At 39.4% G+C, this 20,337-nt stretch overlaps 1 protein-coding gene across 1 annotated transcript in view; it reads left to right on the forward strand.

Annotated features, from left to right (window-relative positions):
* SLC36A4 (solute carrier family 36 member 4) overlaps positions 1-20,337 on the forward strand; it is a 223,706-nt gene that overhangs the window by 31,150 nt on the left and 172,219 nt on the right. The window contains exons 2-6 of the mRNA XM_034758976.1: positions 2,880-3,003; positions 3,847-3,937; positions 5,277-5,365; positions 8,099-8,194; positions 9,820-9,904. Coding sequence (XP_034614867.1) covers positions 2,880-3,003; positions 3,847-3,937; positions 5,277-5,365; positions 8,099-8,194; positions 9,820-9,904 — 485 coding nt within the window. The remainder of the gene's footprint in view (positions 1-2,879; positions 3,004-3,846; positions 3,938-5,276; positions 5,366-8,098; positions 8,195-9,819; positions 9,905-20,337) is intronic.

The following is a 20,337-nucleotide window of genomic DNA, read 5'->3' on the forward strand; positions in this document are numbered from 1 at the left end:
TTTAGCATCACCCATCTTAAAAAACCTCCCACCCTTGATCCGACTTACCTCTCCAACTATCACTCATGTCCCTTCTCTGTTTCGTGTCTGCGCTCATCGAATGCATTATCTACAATTTCTGTCTGAAGTTCCTCTTTCAGTTCCATCCTATTACCTGTTTTAGGCCCCACAGGCTACACCTTTTCAAGGAGTGTCCTTTAAACTGGACATTCCTGTGCTATACCCCTTTCTCCCCAGGACGTGCAAAAGTTAAAAGTGCCACTGCATACTTCGTAACTACCAGAACCATCATGCTGCTAATGGCTACTGATATCACTGTGCATAGTTGTGTCTCTTCTCCCCTACCTCCTGCATAGTTCCTTCAACCGTCTCTTTGGATGCACAACTAGGAGCAGGAGTCCTGCATAAAAACATTGGGCACATAGTGGTATAACTGACAACTAGACAGAGAGCATCTGGCATACTAATGGTGATAAGTGCCCTCCAGAATGTGGTAATGAAGCTAAACATTGAAATTGATTTTTTTTTAAATAAATGCTCTATCTTTGATGCTGCTGAATTACACTATGAACACAATTTTTGAGCAAGTTGCAGTTGGGTTCCTTGTGAAAATGAACCAAATTGTCTTGCTACTGTCTCTTAAATATGGTTGGAAAAAATGGAAACCAAACAAACTGCCCATCATGTAAAGCATTGGTACTAAACTTATTAGATTGGTGTGCACACCAATTACTTTTCTCTAAGGATGAAAGCTAAAATAATTTGTAGCAAAGTGAAAGTAGTTGTAGATTGTCATAAATGAATGACCGGTGAAATCAGGTCTTCTGTCTAAAGCAGTGGCCTATGCCACATGATTCAGAGAGAATGGAAAGTGATACAAGCTATGAAAGTGAGATCTTGGAAGAGTGTTGCCATTTTCATAATGTAATGAAAATACTGTAATGATAGTGTGTAATAAGCATGTCATAAAACAAATTTTATATTTCCAAGATAACTGCTTTTATAATTTATACTCAGGTAAAGGAGAAAATCCCTGGAAATATTTATTTTTAGGAGGGGATTCGTGAGACTTGACATTTTAGTGAAAGGGGTTCACAGGTGGTTAAAGTTTGGGAACCACTGTCCTAAACTGAAAACGGGATACACAGAGCCACCTGGCATTACTGCTCGCCTCTGCCCCCCCCCCCCACCGTATGTTCCTCCATGCCTGCAATTGAGCCAAGTAGCAGAGATGGGAAGGGGGGAGAGGAATGGGTATGGGCTGGGATCTGGACAGCAAAGCAGGATGTGAATATTTATGAGTACTTTTGAGCTCAGAGCCAGGAGATGAAGCTGTTGGACTATGATCCAGCTAGCGGTGTAATGCCCCTTTGGAGACTGGGATAGCAGAGGGGCAGTAAGGAGGCTCCAGGTAGTGGAAGGGACCAATGGGACTCCAGATAGCAACCCTGGGGGGATGGAAGGAGGCCAGGATGTGGCAGAAGTGGGTAACTGGAAGCGGACTGAGGAGGGAAAGAGGCCGGTTGGGGCGAGGGAGGGCTGGACAGGGCTCTGGAGACTGGCCTTGAAGGACAGGGATGGGGAGGACATGAGGCCAGGGTGCAGGGTTCCAGGGACCACTTGGGAGCAGTTGGCACGAGGCCAGGGTGTGTGTGTGGGGCTCCAGGGACCGCTTGGGGGTAAGGGGCATGAGACTGGGGTGGGGGCTCTGGGGTGAGGGGCATGAGGCCGGTGGAGGGTGGACTCTGGGGACCACTCGGGGCTGGGGACATGAGGCTGGGGGACATGAGGCCAGGAGGGTGGGCTCCGGGGACTGCTCAGAGAGGGGGCACAAGGCTGATGGGTTGGACTCTGGGAACCTCTCGGGGGCTGGAGGGCAGACCACCTAAGCAGGTCGTTCACAAGTCACCACAAGTGGTCTCTTCGTCCAGATGTGTCCAGGTCAATTTTCCACTGGTGGGGGATTCCCCACATGGCCCTATTTGCAATAAGAGCAAACAAAACGTCATGTTTTTTTTGTTCCTGAGTGAGTCACAGCACAGGCTCATTGACAGATGATTTCCTTCTACCCTAGTCGAAAGGCCTGCTGTATGCCTGCCTGTCAGTTCTGCTTCTGTTCATCTTGTTTAAAGTCAAGCAAGATCTTGCTCACCTTATACTAGTAGCCCCAGCATGGTCCCATCAACATTGGTTCTTGACTCTACTAGCCCTCCATTGTCAGTTCTCCATTGTCACTCCCACGAGACTCAGATGAGATCTCCCATTTGCTTTACCTAGAAAGGCATTTCCCCAGCTCAAGCTCATATTCACCTTATATTGGACTATCTTTTGTTTCTGAAACAATAAGGGTTAGCTGTTCAGTTCCACCAGAGTCCACTTGGTGGGTGTCTCAGCTTTCCACCCTTTCATCGATAACCGATCACTTTTTTCAAACTCTAAACTCATCAGCTTTCTGAATGGTTTGGACAGATCATATCCACAGGTACACACCCAGGTTCCCCCCCGGAACTTAAATTTAGTTCTAGCAAAGTGGATGGATCCGCTCTTTGAGCTGCTGGCAACCTGTTCTCTGCTACACCTTTCTGTGAAGGTGGTGTCCTTGGTTGCTATTACCTCAGCCAAGAAAGTAGGGGAACTGCAAACCTTACTATCAGAATCTCCTTATACAATCATCTTTAGAGACAAGGTTTTCCTTTGACCTCACCCAAAGTTCCTGACTAAAGTGGTTTTCAGGTGACCAAGCACATACCTACAATGGAATGGACGGGTGCAACACATCCTGAAGAACAACAGTTACAGAAAAAGTTTAGGAACTGTTTCATTTACTGAATATTTCTAAATTTGGTCATAGTACTAAAATGGTTTCTTGTACTGTACAGACATGGAAGTAATGAAGCCTTTAATTGGAGAACAGAATTCGGGCAGCATCTCTGATGATGAGCACGATAATGAATTGTTACCAGTTGAGAAGCATTACCAACTTGATAATCAAGAGGGCATTACGTATGTATGGTTTTAAATGTCATTCTCTTTAAAATGTATTACATTTGACTTGTTCTTTGGAAGTATCCCTGTGCTTTTAAGGGATTTCCCCATGACTGTAGCATAGCTTTATGATTCTGCTGTGGGAATCCTCACAGATAGCTTTTTGGTAAGCCAAGCTCTGGTGTAGGATTATTTTGGGTAGGCCCTCAATTTCCAGAATTTGACAGTGTACTAATGATAAAATAGACATTTTTTGAATGATTGCACTGTATATAAAGAGTTTGAGTTGCTCAGGATCCAAGGAACTCTTACTACAAAACAAATCAAATTTATTTTAAGACTGTTTCAATTATATGGGAAGCATCCAGAAGACCTTGGAAATAAAGCTTAATGAACCTGAATGTAGATTAATTTGGGGGTCTGAAAAAGTTTTCTTTGATATATTTTTTAAGTTACTCTTTGTCAGACTCCTGGTTGCATCTACAACCATTTAAAAGGCATAACTTTTAAAATAGTTTAGGCAAAAATCAGCACAGCATCAGCCTGGTGCACTTAGTTGCCCCTCTCTCAGGCAAAAGGAGATCTCACCTCACAATTAAGATGAAATCCAGGCTTTGAACCAACAGTTGAAGTGAATTCCAGATGAGGGATCACTCACCTGAGAACACCTGGCTTCAGTCCCTCAGAACTCAAATCCAGACTCTGATAGGAGCATCCCATCTATTTTTGCTTTGTATCTTTCACAAGACTGCCTTGATCATCTTGAAACATTTAAAGCTTATAAATTTTATCTTCACATTTTATATATCTGAATGTTGTTCCAAAGGCTCCACTGTGACTCTGTATTATTTGTATTTTCAGGTTTGTGCAAACACTTACTCATCTCCTCAAAGGAAACATTGGAACTGGGCTTCTAGGGCTTCCACTTGCGATAAAAAATGCAGGCATTGTGGTAAGAGCTTTTTTTCCTCTTACATGTGGAAGAGATGCATAGAAAACTCCATCACATCTCTGCAGTTCAGAGTGTTAAAAATAAAATCTAGGTAACTTGATTATGTGACCTATTATTTCAATATCAACTTGTTATGTTAGTTTTCCTTTCCAGAGTCTAGTTAGAACTGGAGACTAGGATTTGGGATTCCTGAACTGGCCATTGGCTCGCTATGTAACCTTAATCTCTATACACTGCATTTTCTAGATCTGCTTGGAAAAGTGTGTGTATGTGTATGTGTTTTGTTTTAGGCCCCTGAAGAAAATTCTGTGAACTTTTGGTGAAAAATTGAAATCCGAAAACTTTTGGTTCAGAAATGCTGCCATGGTGCCTAATGTGAGTTGTAGTTTGGGTCCTCATTTCCTCCTCCTCTTCTATGGATTGGGTACCTTAGTTGGAGAACATCTTCTGTGATGCACCAGGATCTTCCATCTTGTTGATCTGATGAGATGGTTCATGGAAACCCCATGGCCACTTTGCCTCATGGCAGACATAGTCCATTTGGGGAGCCTGGCCCATAGAGGAGAATGAAGGCATAAGGCACACAAAGTAAAACTCCCTTGAGGCAGTGTGGTAGCATTTCCAAATCAAAATGTTCCATTTCTGGCTGAAAATTGAAAATTTTTCAGTTTCTGGATGCTTGGTTTAAAAAAAATTAGAAATTTTCTGTCAAAAGCAGATACTCTTTGTGCAAAATGTTGTTTAGTCAAAAATCCAATTTTCTCTCCAAAATATAGCTCTGATGAAAAATTTTCAACCAGTCCTAGTATTTTCCCTTATCTGTAATATTTATCATTGTATTTAGGTCCTCTGGGCAGGGACCATATCATCTTCTCTACTGAGCAGCACCATGTATGCTGACTTGCAATCAAAAAGACCCTTAGCATTGATGACAATAAGATGTTTGAAACCATTATTTAGAAATGTGCAAAATCACATCTTTTTTGTGTGATAAATTTTTCATGGCAAATATTTTTGTGAAATTGTGGATATTGGGATGAAATCTGCACCCGCATTTACTTCTTTCCCTTTGTTCACCATCCCATCTTTTGCTCAGTCCTTGATGTAAAAGCCACATGAGTCCTAAATAAACTAGCAATAAAAACTCCTTTGGACTTGCAGTACTTAGTTGTTTTTCTATTTACCATATTTGTTTTAAACTTTTATGGAGGTGATTCTTATTTGTTAAAATGCAAAATGTTATTTAAGTTTTTTCCCCTCGTATATTTCTGTAAAAATTACTCTTCTTACAGGGTTTCAGGTATTTACACCCCATTTCCTACTTTCTTTCTCCATATAGCTTGGACCAATCAGCCTTGTGCTTATAGGAGTTGTATCTGTTCATTGTATGCACATCTTGGTACGATGCAGCCACCATCTGTGTCAGAGGTAAATGTGGAGCTATTTGTTACATATAGCATCTGAATTCTCTCAGTTTCTTACTCTATTTCATTTCATGTCTTCAGTCTGCAAAATGTCTTGGTGCTCTAATAATCTCTTCAGAGGTATCTGTCAAAGCCTAGGAGGAAGGGGCATGTAACTTCTTTTGGTATAACTACCAATGATGGCTTCTAGCTGGCATGCAGGAATGCTTAATTGTTTGGCATCATCTTTTCTAGAATGCTTTGAACAATATTTGTTTAAATACAGTTCATTTTCTGCATACTGTTCATGTGTTCTAAACTAGGCTGGTTCATCTTCAATGGATTTGCACCTTATTCGATACCCATAAATGGAAAACAACCCCAGTCTCTCTCACTGCAGTTCTAGTTGTTTAGCCCTAATTTTAAGAATGAAGGAGTCTGAACAAAACAAGGAGAGAGAATGGAGAAAAGAGAGGCTCATAGAAAAAGATTAAAAATGGGATACAAAAGGAAATGAGAGAGTAATATTCTAATAGTAAAAGTGAGTGGCTGAGACAGATGCATTTTGGGAAGAATCCAAAAGCAACAGAGCATTTTAAATTACAAGCATTTCAGTCCAACTAACATGCCCTCTCCCACCACCCTCCCAACATTTGTTGAAGTATGGCATCCTTTTGGCATTGTGAGGAGAAAAAGTAAAATGCTGAGAGGATTGGATGCTCAAGGGCCATTGTCAAGAACCTTTTTGCAAAAAGGTATTCCTTCTAGTTTCCTTGTGCAAAGTCAGTGGATGGGAAATGTTTAATGGTATCAGAGCTCATATCAGATCAATGTTTCTAGTCTGTATGGGAAAAGACACCTTTGTAATCCAAAGGGATGATTTCAGTTCCAGTGCAGGTGTGCTACTCTAGGGTCCTAAGTTTAAGTTCTATAGTTTATTTGCTTCTGACAGGAAAAGCAAGAGAGACAGGGTTTTTTCAGTGATGGAATTACTGTACTGGTGGCATTGGCACTGATTAGCCAGATCCAGAAAAACATTGCCAAGCAGCTTGGCATATTGAGTAAATAGTTGGTTAAAATAGAAAACTGGATGGCAAGTGCAAAGCATTTTCTACATTTCCCACTCTTAGTATAATTTTATAACTTTTGAAAAGCATTCATTTTATAAATGACCCCACTTATATGGAGAGTGGAGTATGAATTACTACTAAATCACATTGATATTAATACTATACAGTTATCTTCTTGGCTTGAGGAAAAATTAGATTTTTTTACATTTAGATTCTGAAAAAAATATATTAAAATGATGTAGTGGAGGAGTCAAATGTCACGCTCCTGGAGGGGAGGTGTGTATTTATCTCTCTCATATTCATAGTTGTCTCTCCTTAGAATCTCACAACTAATATTGATTTTTCTTAACAAATATCTATCTCATCGTCAAGCATAGGATTGTTATGTGGTTGAACACAATTGCTGGTTTTCTATCTCAGTGAAAAGGAACAATCAAAATGTATTTGGTGGGTTAAAACACAGAATTATTCTTTTCCTTTTGGCCAGTTTAATGGGATACAATCTCTCTCTGGGAATTGTATCCTGCCTTACTTCATCTGTCGATAAGTAGAAAGTTCAGAGAAGAGGCACAAAAATGATTAAAGTATTAGAAAACATCCCTTATAGTGATTGAGCTTTCAGAGTCTATTTATCTTAACCAAGAGAAAGTTAAGGGGCAACTTGATCACAATATATAAATATTTTCATAGAGAACAAATATTTGATAATGGGCTCTTCGGTGTAGCAGACAAAAGTAGAACAAGATCCATTGGCTGGAAGTTGAAGCTAGACAAATTCAAACTGGAAATAAATTGTAATTTTTTAACTGTGAGGGTAATTAATCATTGGAACAATTTACCAAGGGTTGTGATGGATTCTCAGATTCTTCAAGATTGGATGCTTTTTAAAAGATATGCTCTAGTTCAAACAAAAATTATTTCACGGAAGTCTTCTGCTCTGTGTTATGCAGAAGGTCAGAATAGATGATCACAGTGGTCCCTTCTGGCCTTTTGAATTTATGAATCAGTAATTTCTACCTAGTTCATAAATGGGATTTGTAGATAGGTATAAGGCAAAGGGTTCACTTTTAAGTGTGGTGGATCTGTACCTCTCACCAGAATCCCGAAGTCGGTCACCATGTTTGGATTCACTCCTTCTGGAGACTAATTTCCTCAGGGTATGTTTGCATGAGCACCTACTGCATGACTAACTGAGGTGTAAATCTACGGTGCTTCAGCATGCCGCGTACTAACATACTGTCAACGTTATTGAGAACTTTTTAGTTCACATCAGCTGGGACCATATAGACAGCACACGGCATGTTGGAGCACTGTAGAATTACACCCCACCGTGCTGTGCAGTAAGTGCTCTTGTAGACCTGCCATAAGAAACCTGTGCTTTAAAAACCTGAGCCTGCACTATTGACTTAACTGGGAGCAGAATCATGGTTTAAATGCTAAAAGTGCACAGGTAGATGCTCTTCTTGAAGATTGACTTCAAGTAGCAGGTCAGGCCTTCTACAGCTACTGAATGATGTTCCAGAATTGCTATAACTGACCCTAAAAGGAACAGGAGTACTTGTGGCACCTTAAGACTAACAAATTATAACTGACCCTGTGGGTCCACAACATTTTCAAGCTATGGCAGAGTATATCGTATTTTACACCTTGACATTTTCTATCAACTTCTCTCCATTCTTTCATTTCAGGTTGAAAAAGACCTCATTAGGGTATAGTGACACAGTTAGTTACGCCATGGAAGTAGGGCCCCTAAACAGCCTTCAGAAAAGAGCTTCCTGGGGAAGGTAAGGTTGCTGCAGCATTTAATTTAATAAATGAAATATTAAAAAGGAATGGATAAACTGTGAAACATTAGAATTTTACCTTTCTCCCATGATATTGCTTTCTGTGGATTAGCAAAAACTTTATACCATAATTAATACATCTTGTGTGGAAGGGGTGAGAGTGTAATTCCCACAGTCAAGCACTTAGTTTTAAAGTTCTGTGGGAGAAAATTTACTTCAGTTTCACTCTATAAGCAGAAATTTGGTATAACCAGAATTGCATTCTGCACATTCTAATGTATTGAAACAATTTAGGATTTCAGTTCTCTTTTACCACAAACACATTTCTCCATATTAAGGGTTCACTGTAAGCAAGTCTGTAGTGCATACTTAAATGACTAGTATAATATATGCATTCTGAACGGGAGCAACCTATTCTTTGACATGTCATTACTCTGCAGATTGTATTTGATGTTCAATCTTTGTGAAATATAATAATGAAACAAAAATGTTAATAGCTTGTTGTCTGTCTCTGAATTTTTTTCCCTTTGAGAAACTCAGCCATTTTCCTTTGCCATCTGTAAAGAAGAGTCATAGTAGGCCAGACTAAATAATGGTTATGGTATTGTGAGATAATAATGAAATCCAAAACCTTAGAGCTGTTAAATATAAATATTTGTTTTAATGAGCATATATAAAGAATTTCTTCTTTCAACAAGGAAAATGTCTTTCCCTTACTATTTTCAAGGATGCAGCAATAGTGTACAGTGTATTTTGGTTATTGTATAAAACGTGAATTAATTTTTTCAGATATTTTTGGTGGTTATTTTATAGGAATGCAATGGAACTCGATTATAGGGAAATTTGGTTTAAAGTGAAGGTAGGAAAGCCCCATAAGTCCTTTGGTATACTACAATCTATAAATTGTAATTCTGTCTCCAGAGAAGTTCTGCTGCAGAAAATAATTTATCTAAAGAAAGTTCTAGTGTATGTTTAACTTTATATGAAGAGTTCCATTGGAACATTCCTCAGTCCACCAGAGCCTGTGATGTATGCCTCCCTAAAACGATACGAACCACAGTTAGAAAAAATAAAGTAAAAGATGGTTTTCTGTGAATTCTCATCTGACTGAAACCTCAGGACTGATTCATATTGAATCATTTGGTAAGCATTGAGAATAACTGTCATCTTACATTGCTGAAACTTCTATAATTTAGACTGTATCAGGCCTTTCATGTTCTCTGGTCACAATAGTCTTAATATGGTACTTTCTCTGCTTAAGGATTTACATGTGCATTAATTATAGGTACATATTGTTAATATTCCTACAAAATTGTTTTACAAAAATCTCTTCATTTCACTGTACAGTATGTGGTTTTAAACTATCTATCTTTTTTATGCATTTCTAAGAAACTCATCACCTTGGTATTTACTTGATGTTAGGTAAAGAAATTATTTGTCTTGTTTTGTTTGCAGAAGAACCTGCTTTGCAGTGCCCCAGAGTTTAACCTGGTGTTTTGAAACTATTGTTTCCACCTCACTATAAAAAGGAGCACTAGATGTATGTCATTTGGAAATGTCTTAATTGTTTGAAAACTCTTTTAATATCATAACTTCAATGTGTATTTGTTTTTTCTCCCACCTAGGTGTGTCGTTGACTTTTTTCTTGTGATTACACAACTGGGATTTTGCAGCGTTTATGTTGTATTCTTAGCAGAAAATGTGAAACAAGTGAGTAAAACATTGTATGGGAATAATTTTGTTTGCAGCTTTTTATTTCCAGCTTTATTTCCTTTCTGCATCCAGGTCATATGTACCAGTCATATAATGCATGTAATGAGAATACATACAATATAAGCTCAACCTTGCTTTCCCCCAAAGATATCTCATTGATTAACTTTTGTAGAAAGTGATCCACTTGCTTTGTAGGTTAAACCAAATCCAGCGCTTGTGTAAGCAGCTGCAACATCATTGACCTCCAGTTTTTCTTAAATTTCAACATTTAATCTCACAATTTAACCATGGAACATAATTATTTTACACACAGCTAAACTGTGTTAGAAATATAAGAGGAGTTCTGCCAAATTTTACAATGAGATAATGGTTTCTTCATGCACAAAATCAGTAGTGTACCATAGACTCTTAGGATTTGTGCTCCAAAACGTGTGTAATATCTTGTATAGTATATACATATTCTTTCCATATCCAGATCTTGGGCCCAACCTTGCTCTCTGTATGTAGCAATTGTTATTTATTATTTAGTTTGCGGTGATGTCCAAAATAGTGCTAAGAAGTTTCCAAATGCAGAGAAAGACACAGTCCCTGCCCTGAAGATTGTAGTTAACTGTAGTTATGTACTTTGTGAGAGCACACATGCAAAGCAGTTTAGTTTCTGAGCTCTGCAGCAGTGTGCGCCACATCTCAGAAGATGGAAAAAGCTGTTAGGCAATTGGAAAGCCATTCTGTAAAGAACTGGGGAAATGGACAACATTGTTTATGGTTAATGATATCTTCCAGCTAGTGTCTGAAGCCTCCCTCCGCACAAATATAAGATATCACTGAGTGAAATGGGAACGGTTGTTTTACATGTAGATTATGAGGCTGTTCTGCTTCAGTAACAACCAGCCTTGCTGTAAGTACATCACAGTATGCTGTGATCCTGCTAGACTCCAAAAGCTAAGTAAGGTTGGGCCATTTCAGTACTAGGATGGGAGACCTCAATGAGACACCTGAGAGCTGCAGGTGATATTCAGCAGATGGCACTGTACACTTTTGCAGTGGGCTGAACTGTTACCCAAAGAACCATTATCTCTTAGATGAGACATAAAGCTAGATCCTGACTACATTAAATTTCTACAAGGTCCCGCACTCCCTCCAAATGAATGGAGGCATTAAACACTGGGCTTCTTGACAAATTTCAATTCGGGTAATTACCCTACAATCCCCCTCCAATTTCAATCAGATATGATGTTCTTAATGTCCTCTCTTAGACAATTCTGCAATACAGCTGTATGCTTTGAAACTGCTACTGGTTATACTTCATTGGTGGCTAAAGTGGTCCATAGGTATCTTACCTTTCTCTTACTAGTGTTGTGAGCTTTATTTCATGTTTTGGGAAGTGCTCTAAGATCCTCTGATGTAAGGTGCTATAAAAGTGCCAAGTACCTGCATATGCAATTTATACATTCTATGAGTTGGGCCTCTGAACCTGATATACAGTAGTTGTGAGACCATATTATAAAAATGTATTTTACTATTGTAATGTTTAGTAATCTCAGCGTGCATATTATTTTCAGTAGTATGTCTCTTCCTTCTCTGGCCCCACCCTCTCAGTGTGAATTTTTATTGCATCTGTCATAATATAAAGTTCAAGTCCAAACGATTGCCATCAAATAGGTAAGCAGACCCATTGCTGCCTACCAATGACATCTTCCTAGTTACTGACCCTATAAGCAAAAACAAGACTAATCAGATGTGTCTTGCATCACTTCTTAAGGCCATTAAAATTGGGTCCTCATTTATTACAGGATTTCAGACAGAGGGGCCTTCACAAGAAATACTTTGCTACCTTCCCTCAGGAGTTTAACCATGGGGAGAGATCCAATAACAAATTCATCCTAGGCAACAGAAACAGCCTCAAGGAAATATGAAATATACTCTGTAAATGAATTAAACTTATCAAAAATTCAGAGGTTTCACTTTTCAATTAATTTGATTTGAATTGCAGTTCTTCTTCTTCCACAGTATGGTAAGGAGATAAGAAGATGTCTCCTTCACAGCCACAAAGATTTGTATTCCAGAACTCTGTCCTGTAGAGGGCACCAAAGGACATAAGTTGGTACTGCTTTAAATATATAATGCATTGATTCTCCCCAAAGCCAAATTTTGTGAAAAAGCATTTAAGTTGCTTACTTGCACATACCATCAACGCAAGCATTAAAAGCCACAAAATAATTAGTTCTCACCCAATGCTTGCACCCAGTGCTACCACCTTGATTTCCTCTCCTCATGACTTCACCCATGACACTGCTCCCTCCACACATAGCATTAGTGTTTGGAGGATTCCTGACTCGGCTGTCCTGGCCCCGCCAGGGCACTGGCAAAGCAACACCGTGGTGAGCCCTTGAAGAGCTGATATTTCCAAGCGTGGCTTCCCTAGTGCTGCTATGTAGTGGGCTGGAGAGCTGAGGTTGAAGCACTAGGGAGCCACAAGTCTCTGCATTGACATCAGTCTTGGTGCAAAGGCACTGGGATCTCCTACACGGCAGTGCTCCCCAAACCCAGTCAGCCCTTCCCTCCACATACAAGCCTCATTCTCCTTTCTTGCCCTCCCTCAAAGCCCCATTATCACCCTTCCCCTATCCCCTGCTATGTAGCTTAGCTCCCTGCGGTCTCTGGAAGGAGTGAAGATGGTGAGTCGGGGAAGCAAGACAGCTGACAGAGTTGGACAGTTCCATTGGCTAATCTTAGTGTAGCTCAATTTGATTATACCGAACGGGAGAATAACTTGTGTGTTAATTTTAAAATTTCAAAATTGGCTTCTGTTGGAGATGTTAGCTGAATATGCTTGTGTGAGAACTGCGACTGTTTAGCTAGAGGAATCCAAAGAAATGTGTAGAGGGAAAATGGAAGGGAAATATTAGTTAAGTAGCCTTTTAAAATATTTTCTCTACAGTTAGTAAATATTTTACTTTAAATGTTACATGGAAATTCCAGTGTTCCAATGAAGAGTAATTGTGCCAAATTTGAGGACTAGGCTGGTGTCAACAGTTGCTACCATTGTCTCCATAATAAAAATGGAATGCTTGAACCAGAGCCTGTCACACAGGCTGACCAGTCTCTCTGCGTATATTTATACTTCAGTTAAACACCTGTGGCTGGCCTGTGTCAGCTGACTTGGGCTCACAGGGCTTGGGCTATGCTATCTTGCTGGAGTGGCATCACTCTTCAATTATTTTGATGTTAACACGTAACTGTGTCCCCTTAAATGATGAATAGATCTCCAGTGGGGACATAAAGGGTCAGGAATATCTGTGTATAAACTAAATAATTCACATAATTGTTTGATCCTTAACCACTTTGGAGTCCCAGATACTGGGGTAGTGGATGCCAGATAAATGTTTGTAAACGTAACTTTTCATATGCTGCATCAGCTGAGTCCTTTCAATTGTGCAACTTTATTTGCTGTAGCATTTCTTGTGCATCCACAAATCATTAGAGTTAAATAATACAAAATGGTGGAGAATAAATGGTGTAAAGTGAAAAGACAATTTTCAACAAAGAAAAATGAGCAGAAAGGTCAATATTTTTTAAAATTTGCCTTAACGGCAGCATTTGGGTGTTCAGGACTTCTGATTTTAAAAATCTTGGCCAAAACCTTGTCCTTTCTCAAAAAATATTTGGATTTTGCTCTGTGGAGTTTGCTGTCTTGCTATCTTGCAAAACAAAAGGTTGACAAATATTTTATAAAGAGCCTGGCATATGCACTGAGCCATCATCAGTCCAAATCCCTTCTAAATAAGCATTTGCTAACTATGGTAAGCATTGTGTGTAGGTTTAAATGTTTGCTTTGTCTTTCCAATCCTGTAAGGGATTCAATACAGTTTTCTTCCATATAAAATACATTATATATCTTCTGGTTCTAGCTATTAACATTGCTTGAAACTTCCCATTGTAAGACCCTAAATTTTGTTGCTTATAACTTTGGCAACCTTTAACCATTGTAATTAAAGACTGTAACACAGTGCACACACACAAGGTAGTGTGAGCAACCCTAATTCGGGCACTTCCTAATTTTTGAGCACTTGACTTTGCAACTAAGCTTTCTCTTCATGTATGGTATGTTCAAGGTAAAAACAAACTTGAGATTCTGTTCTTTGTTGAAATTCTCTAAAAGCTGAGGACACTTTTCTTTAGTAGAAATCCAGCCTTCTTTGTGTCAGTGCAATGAGGGCAAGAGATGATGCTCAATAGCAAACATACCTTATTGTAACACATTCTTGAGCTGAATTTTATCATTGAGAAAATCTGGAGCATGCTTAATCATAACGGAGATTTTGGGAGGAAGAGATTATGTGGGCATTGGAGACCCATGTGTTTTTACAGCACTGAGCCCACTGACTATGTGTGACATTTGAGTGGAGAGAATTGTCTAAACTGATAGTATGTTTGCAAGTTACTATGCTCTGTTGATAGGAAAGAGAAGGCAAGGGGTAATGTTAGATGTGCCTTGGCCCAGTATGACTAACTGAAATGAAATGACGCACTAGAGGCAAACTGCAGTAGCTTAAAAACAACTGTTATCAGGAATAACTGTCTAAGATGATATTGAGTCTGATATTGTGAAGGAGAGTAGGTTAGATAGAGGATGAGTCATATTCAGTCCATCTAATCATAATCAATTGCAAGCTTATGTCACCCTACGCAGCATGTAAGGCAGGGAAACGGATGCACATTGCTATTTCATGTTTGTTGACTTGTTTAGGAAAATGTTAAAAGTTCAGTGGTGGTTTTTAGTCCTACTCACAAAGAAAAGGTTTAGCAATGATACAGTAGCCTGTGCCTGAACAGCACAAAGTTAGGAACTGAAATTTCAATGTGGTTTTCCCATGCTGCTCTGTCTCACCCAGTCTCGCCTCCATGTTACTCCATTCTGAGCAGCAAAATGAAAAGTTACTGCTTTTTCTTTCTTGTCTGCTCTCGAATCTTGTGTCATCTTATCATGCTTTCTTCACTCTGCCAGTAATGTTAGCCTCCATAGCCTGTTTGCTCACTTTTCCTTGGCTACCCCATCCATGTTGTATGCCCTCTCTGAATCCATTTGCAGAACCACTACCCTGACCTCTTTCAAAGCTGTCCTCTTCTGTGATGCCTACGGTAAACTGCCTAAGGCTTTGTCTAAACACAAAAGTAGTCCCACTTTAACTATACCAGAAAGCAGTACAACCCCTCACTGTCTCCTGGTGGAGGCAGTTTTACCAGTATAAAGGTGCTTTTTACCAGCTTGGCTTTATCCATACAAAGGGATAAGTTATATTGGTATAAGTGCCTTTATACTGGTATATTTATTTTGGTTAAAAAAAAAAATCACACCCCTAGCCAAAATAGTTACATCAGTATCAAAAAAAAAAAAAAAAAAAAAAAAAGAGTATAGACCAGACCTAATGACAGTGGTTAAGCACGGGGACTGTTGGAGCTGAGTTTTCAAAATTTCCATTTTATTTTCATTTATTCATAACTTTCTGAAACTTTTACCTTTTGGCCTGAAACATTAAATATCCAAGGAAGGTGCAGGTGTGAGTTTCATCTATAGGAAAAACTCCCACCAGCAACACAAAACTTACTTCCTCAATAAGCAATATGTATGGCTCAGCAGAAGCCATTTTTTCACGTTGGGCAGGGTGGTCTCTGAAATGTGGTCTTTGAGATTGGTGACTCCACCTTTGAAAGGAAACTATCAAGGGTCAATGTGACTTCAGTGGCCATCTTGGACGACTTGTCTAGACAAAGCCTTAGGTCTAGTCTATGCACAGTTTTTGTTCCAAAATTATTTCGGTTAGGGGTGTGGTTTTTTTTTTAACCCCAAATAGTTATACTAGTACAGCTTTTAGTGTGGGAACAGTTATACTGCTATAAAGGTACCTTGTGCTTGTATAGCTTATTCCCCTTTCCCCATTGTATGTTCTATTTCTAACTGAAGGTGAATCTGCCTTATCTAGCTTAGCGTCCCGAACTGGAAGGAAAAGTGCCTTGGTATAGTGGGATTTTTTTAAGCACTGCAAATGTCAGGTAGGTTTAATTAGCAAACAGAAACTACACTGAATTTCCCAGTGGCAGGGATACAATGTACAAGTATTGACTGAGGTGAACGTCAGAAAAATATTTTCTGAAAGGAAGTAACAGGTGATATTGTTTAATATTGCCCTCAACTGCAGTCGAATGATCTATTTTCATTAAAGGATGCTAAATATATCTGCTTTATTTAACCTTCTTAGTTTCCTACAGGTTGCTTACCTGTTTGTAAGGGGAGTCATCAAGGCCTTGTTAGGAGGGGTCGCACTCATAGGCTTGCTGTGTGAAAGGGGTCACCAGTAAAAAAGTTTGAGACCCACTACACTAGAGACCTGTGTATTCCATGGTTGCTGGAAAATCCACCCCCTTCTGCTGAGCTGCGGTCTTAGCTTTCCATTAACAAATCATTCTTTTTAGCTCTTATGGTTGCAACAAAAAGTATTTTAAAAAAGGAATTTTTGTCTGCCTGAGTTTGTAGACAGCCTGAAACAATAGGAATGAGAAGAGTGAAAGGTCCCATTAATCTTCAGTGGGCAGTTAACTCTGAATCTTAACCAAGCTGACAATTTAAATGTCAACACTTTTCCTGCTCTTTGCTTTACAGCCCCAAACTGTCTCTCGTTCCTGTCCAGATGCTCATAACCGCTCAGCTACCAAAATCTCTAGCTCTACCTTTCTTCCACCTCACCCCACAAACAAATAAAGCCCATTTAGTATAGTTATTAATTGTCGGTACAAACTCTGCAGCTGTGTAGGCTGAATGTGTTGCGGCAAACTAATACAAATAACATTTGGCATCAAAATAAATAACATGGGTGACTGTACCAACTTATCTATAGCTGCCACAGGCTTTCTAGTCTGCCTCACTTGAATGCTGCGGAAACTAGAGGCCCTGTTGCAGAATTTAGGTCCATCTTGTAATGGACTATACTCGAGGGAGTCGAGGAAGACAAGGCAGTTGTGGAGAAGCTAAATGAATTCATTGTATTGATCTTCACTGCAGAGGATGTGAGGGAAATTCCCACACTTGAGCCATTCTTTTTAGGTGACAAATCTGAGGAACTGTCCTAGATTGAGGTGTCAAAAGAGGAGGTTTTGGGACAAACTGATAAATTTAAACAGTGATAAATCACCAGGACTCGATGGTATTCACCCAACAGCTCTGAAGGAACTCAAATATGAAATTGCAGGACAAATAACTATGGTATGTAACCTATTGCTTAAATTAGCTTCTGTGCCAGATGACTGGAGTATTACTAATGTAATGCCAATTTTTTAAAAAGGCTCCAGACTTGGTTGAATCTATAGTAAGGAACGGAATTATCAGACATGTAGATGAACATGATATGTTGGGGAAGAGTCACGGGGTTTTGTAAAGGAAAGTCATGCCTCACCAATTGCTTAGAATTCTTTGAAGGGGGTCAACAAACATATGGACAATGTTGATCTAATGTGTATAGTGTACTTGGACTTCCAGAAAGCCTTTGACAAGTTCCTTCACCAAAGGCTCTTGGGCAAAGTAAGCAGACATAAGAGGGAAGGTCTTCTCATGGATCAGTAATTGGTTAAAAGGTAGGAGGCAAAGAGGAGGAATATATGGTCAGTTTTCATAGTGGAGAGAGGTAAATAGTGGGGTTCCCAAGGATCTGTACTGGAAGCAGTTCTGTTCAGCATATTAATATATGATCTGGAAAAAGGGGTAAACAGGTGGCACAGTTTTTGCAGAAGATACAAAATTACTAAAGATAGTTAAGTCCAAAGCTGACAGTGAAAAGTTACAAAGGAATCTCCCAAAACTGGGTGACCGTGCAAGAAAGTGGCAGGTGAAATTCAATATTGATAAATACAAAGTAATGTATATCGGAAAACATAATCCAACTATACATACAAAATGATTGGGTTTAAATTAGCTGTTACCTCTCAAGAAGGAGATCTTGGAGTTATTGTGGATAGTTCTCCAACTCTGAAAACATCTGCTCAATGTGCAGCGGCAATAAAAAAGCTAACTGAATGTTAGGAACCATCTGGTCACATCTGGAGTACTGCGTCCAGCTTCGGGGCCTCAAGAAAGGATGTGGACAAATTGTAGACAGTCCAGTGGAAGGCAGTGAAAATTATCAGGGTGCTGGGCACATGTCTTACAAGGAGAGGCTGAAGGAACTGGGCTAGTTTAGACTGCAGAAGAGAAGAGTGAGGGGGGATTTGATAGCAGCCTTCAACTACTTGAAGGAGGGGTTCCAATGAGGATGGAGCTAGGCTGTTCTCAGTGGTGGCAGATGACAGAACAAGGAGCAATGGTCTCAAGTTGCAGAGGGGCAGGTGTAGGTTGGATATTAGGAAAAACTATTTCTCTAGGAGGGTGGTGAAGCACCCGAATGGGTTGCCTAGGAAGGTGGTGGAATCTCCATTCTTAAAGGTTTGTACGGCCCGGCTTGACAAAGCCCTGGCTGGGATGATTTAGTTGGCATTGGTCCTGCTTTGAGCATGGGGTTGGACTAGATGACCTCCTGAGGTCTCTTCCAACCCTAATCTTCTATGATTAGGAAAAGGATAGATAATAAGATAGAAAATATCATAATGCACTATACAAGTCCCTGGTATTCTCACACCGTGAATGCTACATGAAGTTTTGGTAGCCCCGTCTCAAAAAAGATATATCAGAATTGGAAAGGTTCAGAGAAGGGAAACAAAAATGAATTGAGATATAAAACAGCTTCAATACGAGCAAAGATTAAAAAGACTAGGGGGGATATGATAGAGGTCTGTAAAATCATGACTGGTTTGGAGAAAGTGAATAAGGAAGTGTTATTTACCCCTTCACATAACACAAGAAGCAGGGGTCACCCAACGAAATTAATAGGCAGCAGGTTTAAAACTAACAAAATGAAGTATTTCACACAATGCACAGTCAACCTGTGTTACTTGTTGTCAGGGGATGTTGTGGAGGCCAAAAATATAACTGGGTTCAAAAACGAATTAGATTAATTCATGGAGGATAGGTCCATAAATGGCTATTAGCCAAGATTGTCAGGGACACAACCCATGTTTTGGGTGTCCCTAAACATCTGGCTGTCAGAAGCTGTGACTGGACAGCAGGGCATGGATCATTCGATAAATTGCCCTGTTCTGATCATTCTCTCTGAAGCATCTGGCACCATCCACTGTTGGAAGACAGGATATAAAACAATCAGTAGATTGGCCATTGATCTGACCTATTATGGCTGTTCTTATGAGAGGTCTTGATGATGACCATAAAACTCACCAATGACATAGCAATGCACTTCATTAATATGCTTAATTTAGAAACCTGATTACCATGTCACTTATGACTAGAAAACAGTATATCTACAGTATAGAAAATTGAATTTTCTTTCACAGTGTGCACAGATGCTTTGACTACTGCTGTTATATCATGTTGTCTGTATTAGTACTAATGTGACGACATATACTCTGGAACATGACACTGGTACTCACAAGTACTGCTAAAAGTGTTTTCTGTTGAGAGGCTCAGTGGTATCTTTGTTTCTTTTGTCCATGTAAGTAGCTCTTGTATAGCAGTACACATGTGGAAAGCATTGTTCAAATGTTGACTAATTAATTCTTTTAACACCTCTGAAGAAGATAAACAGGACCATAATGTTCACGTATTATTATAAATATGCTTTATCTGTGAGACTAGAGTAGCTCTAATTTCACAGTACATTCTCTGAGCTATAGTTTTGTGTTAGATGCTCAGACTGTGACTACAGTAGCGTGGTTGGCTGATTTGGAATTTAGAAGTGGTGTTTTAGCTGTATCAGTCCCAGGATATTAGAGAGACAAGGTGGGGGGAATATCTTTTATTGCACCAACTTTTGTAGATATGAGAGAGAGAGAGAGAGAGAGAGAGAAGCTTTTGAGCTTGTCTCTCTCACCAACAGAAGCTGGTCCAATAAAAGATATTACCTCATCCACCTTGTCTCTCTTGGTGTTTAGAAGGCAGTTTATTGTCTGCAGTTGTTTTGAGTTTCAGACCATTGACTTCTCAGTTGTGCTTGTTTCTTTTCACATCATATAGAATTAATAACTTTACATATTTTTTTTATATTCCTTTTCTCAACTCTACCAGTTTAAGACTTTCTGAAATGTGAGCAAACTAACCTCATCAGATACTGGGGGTACAGGATGGAAAAGTATGGTGGGAAAATGATTAAAAAGAGATCACCCATTCTAAAGGAAAAAGCCACTATAGCTTTTAAAGAAAATGGATTGAAACTGTTACTGTTTTGAGGGACACAGGCTGTGACTTCAAATGCTTTGGCCTACCACTGCTTTTGATCACAGCATTCATGCCATACATTGAGGTGATTTTCATAAAACAAATTTTAACACCG

This window comes from Trachemys scripta, chromosome 1 (assembly GCF_013100865.1).
Source record: "Trachemys scripta elegans isolate TJP31775 chromosome 1, CAS_Tse_1.0, whole genome shotgun sequence".
Classification (NCBI taxonomy): Eukaryota; Metazoa; Chordata; order Testudines; family Emydidae; genus Trachemys; species Trachemys scripta.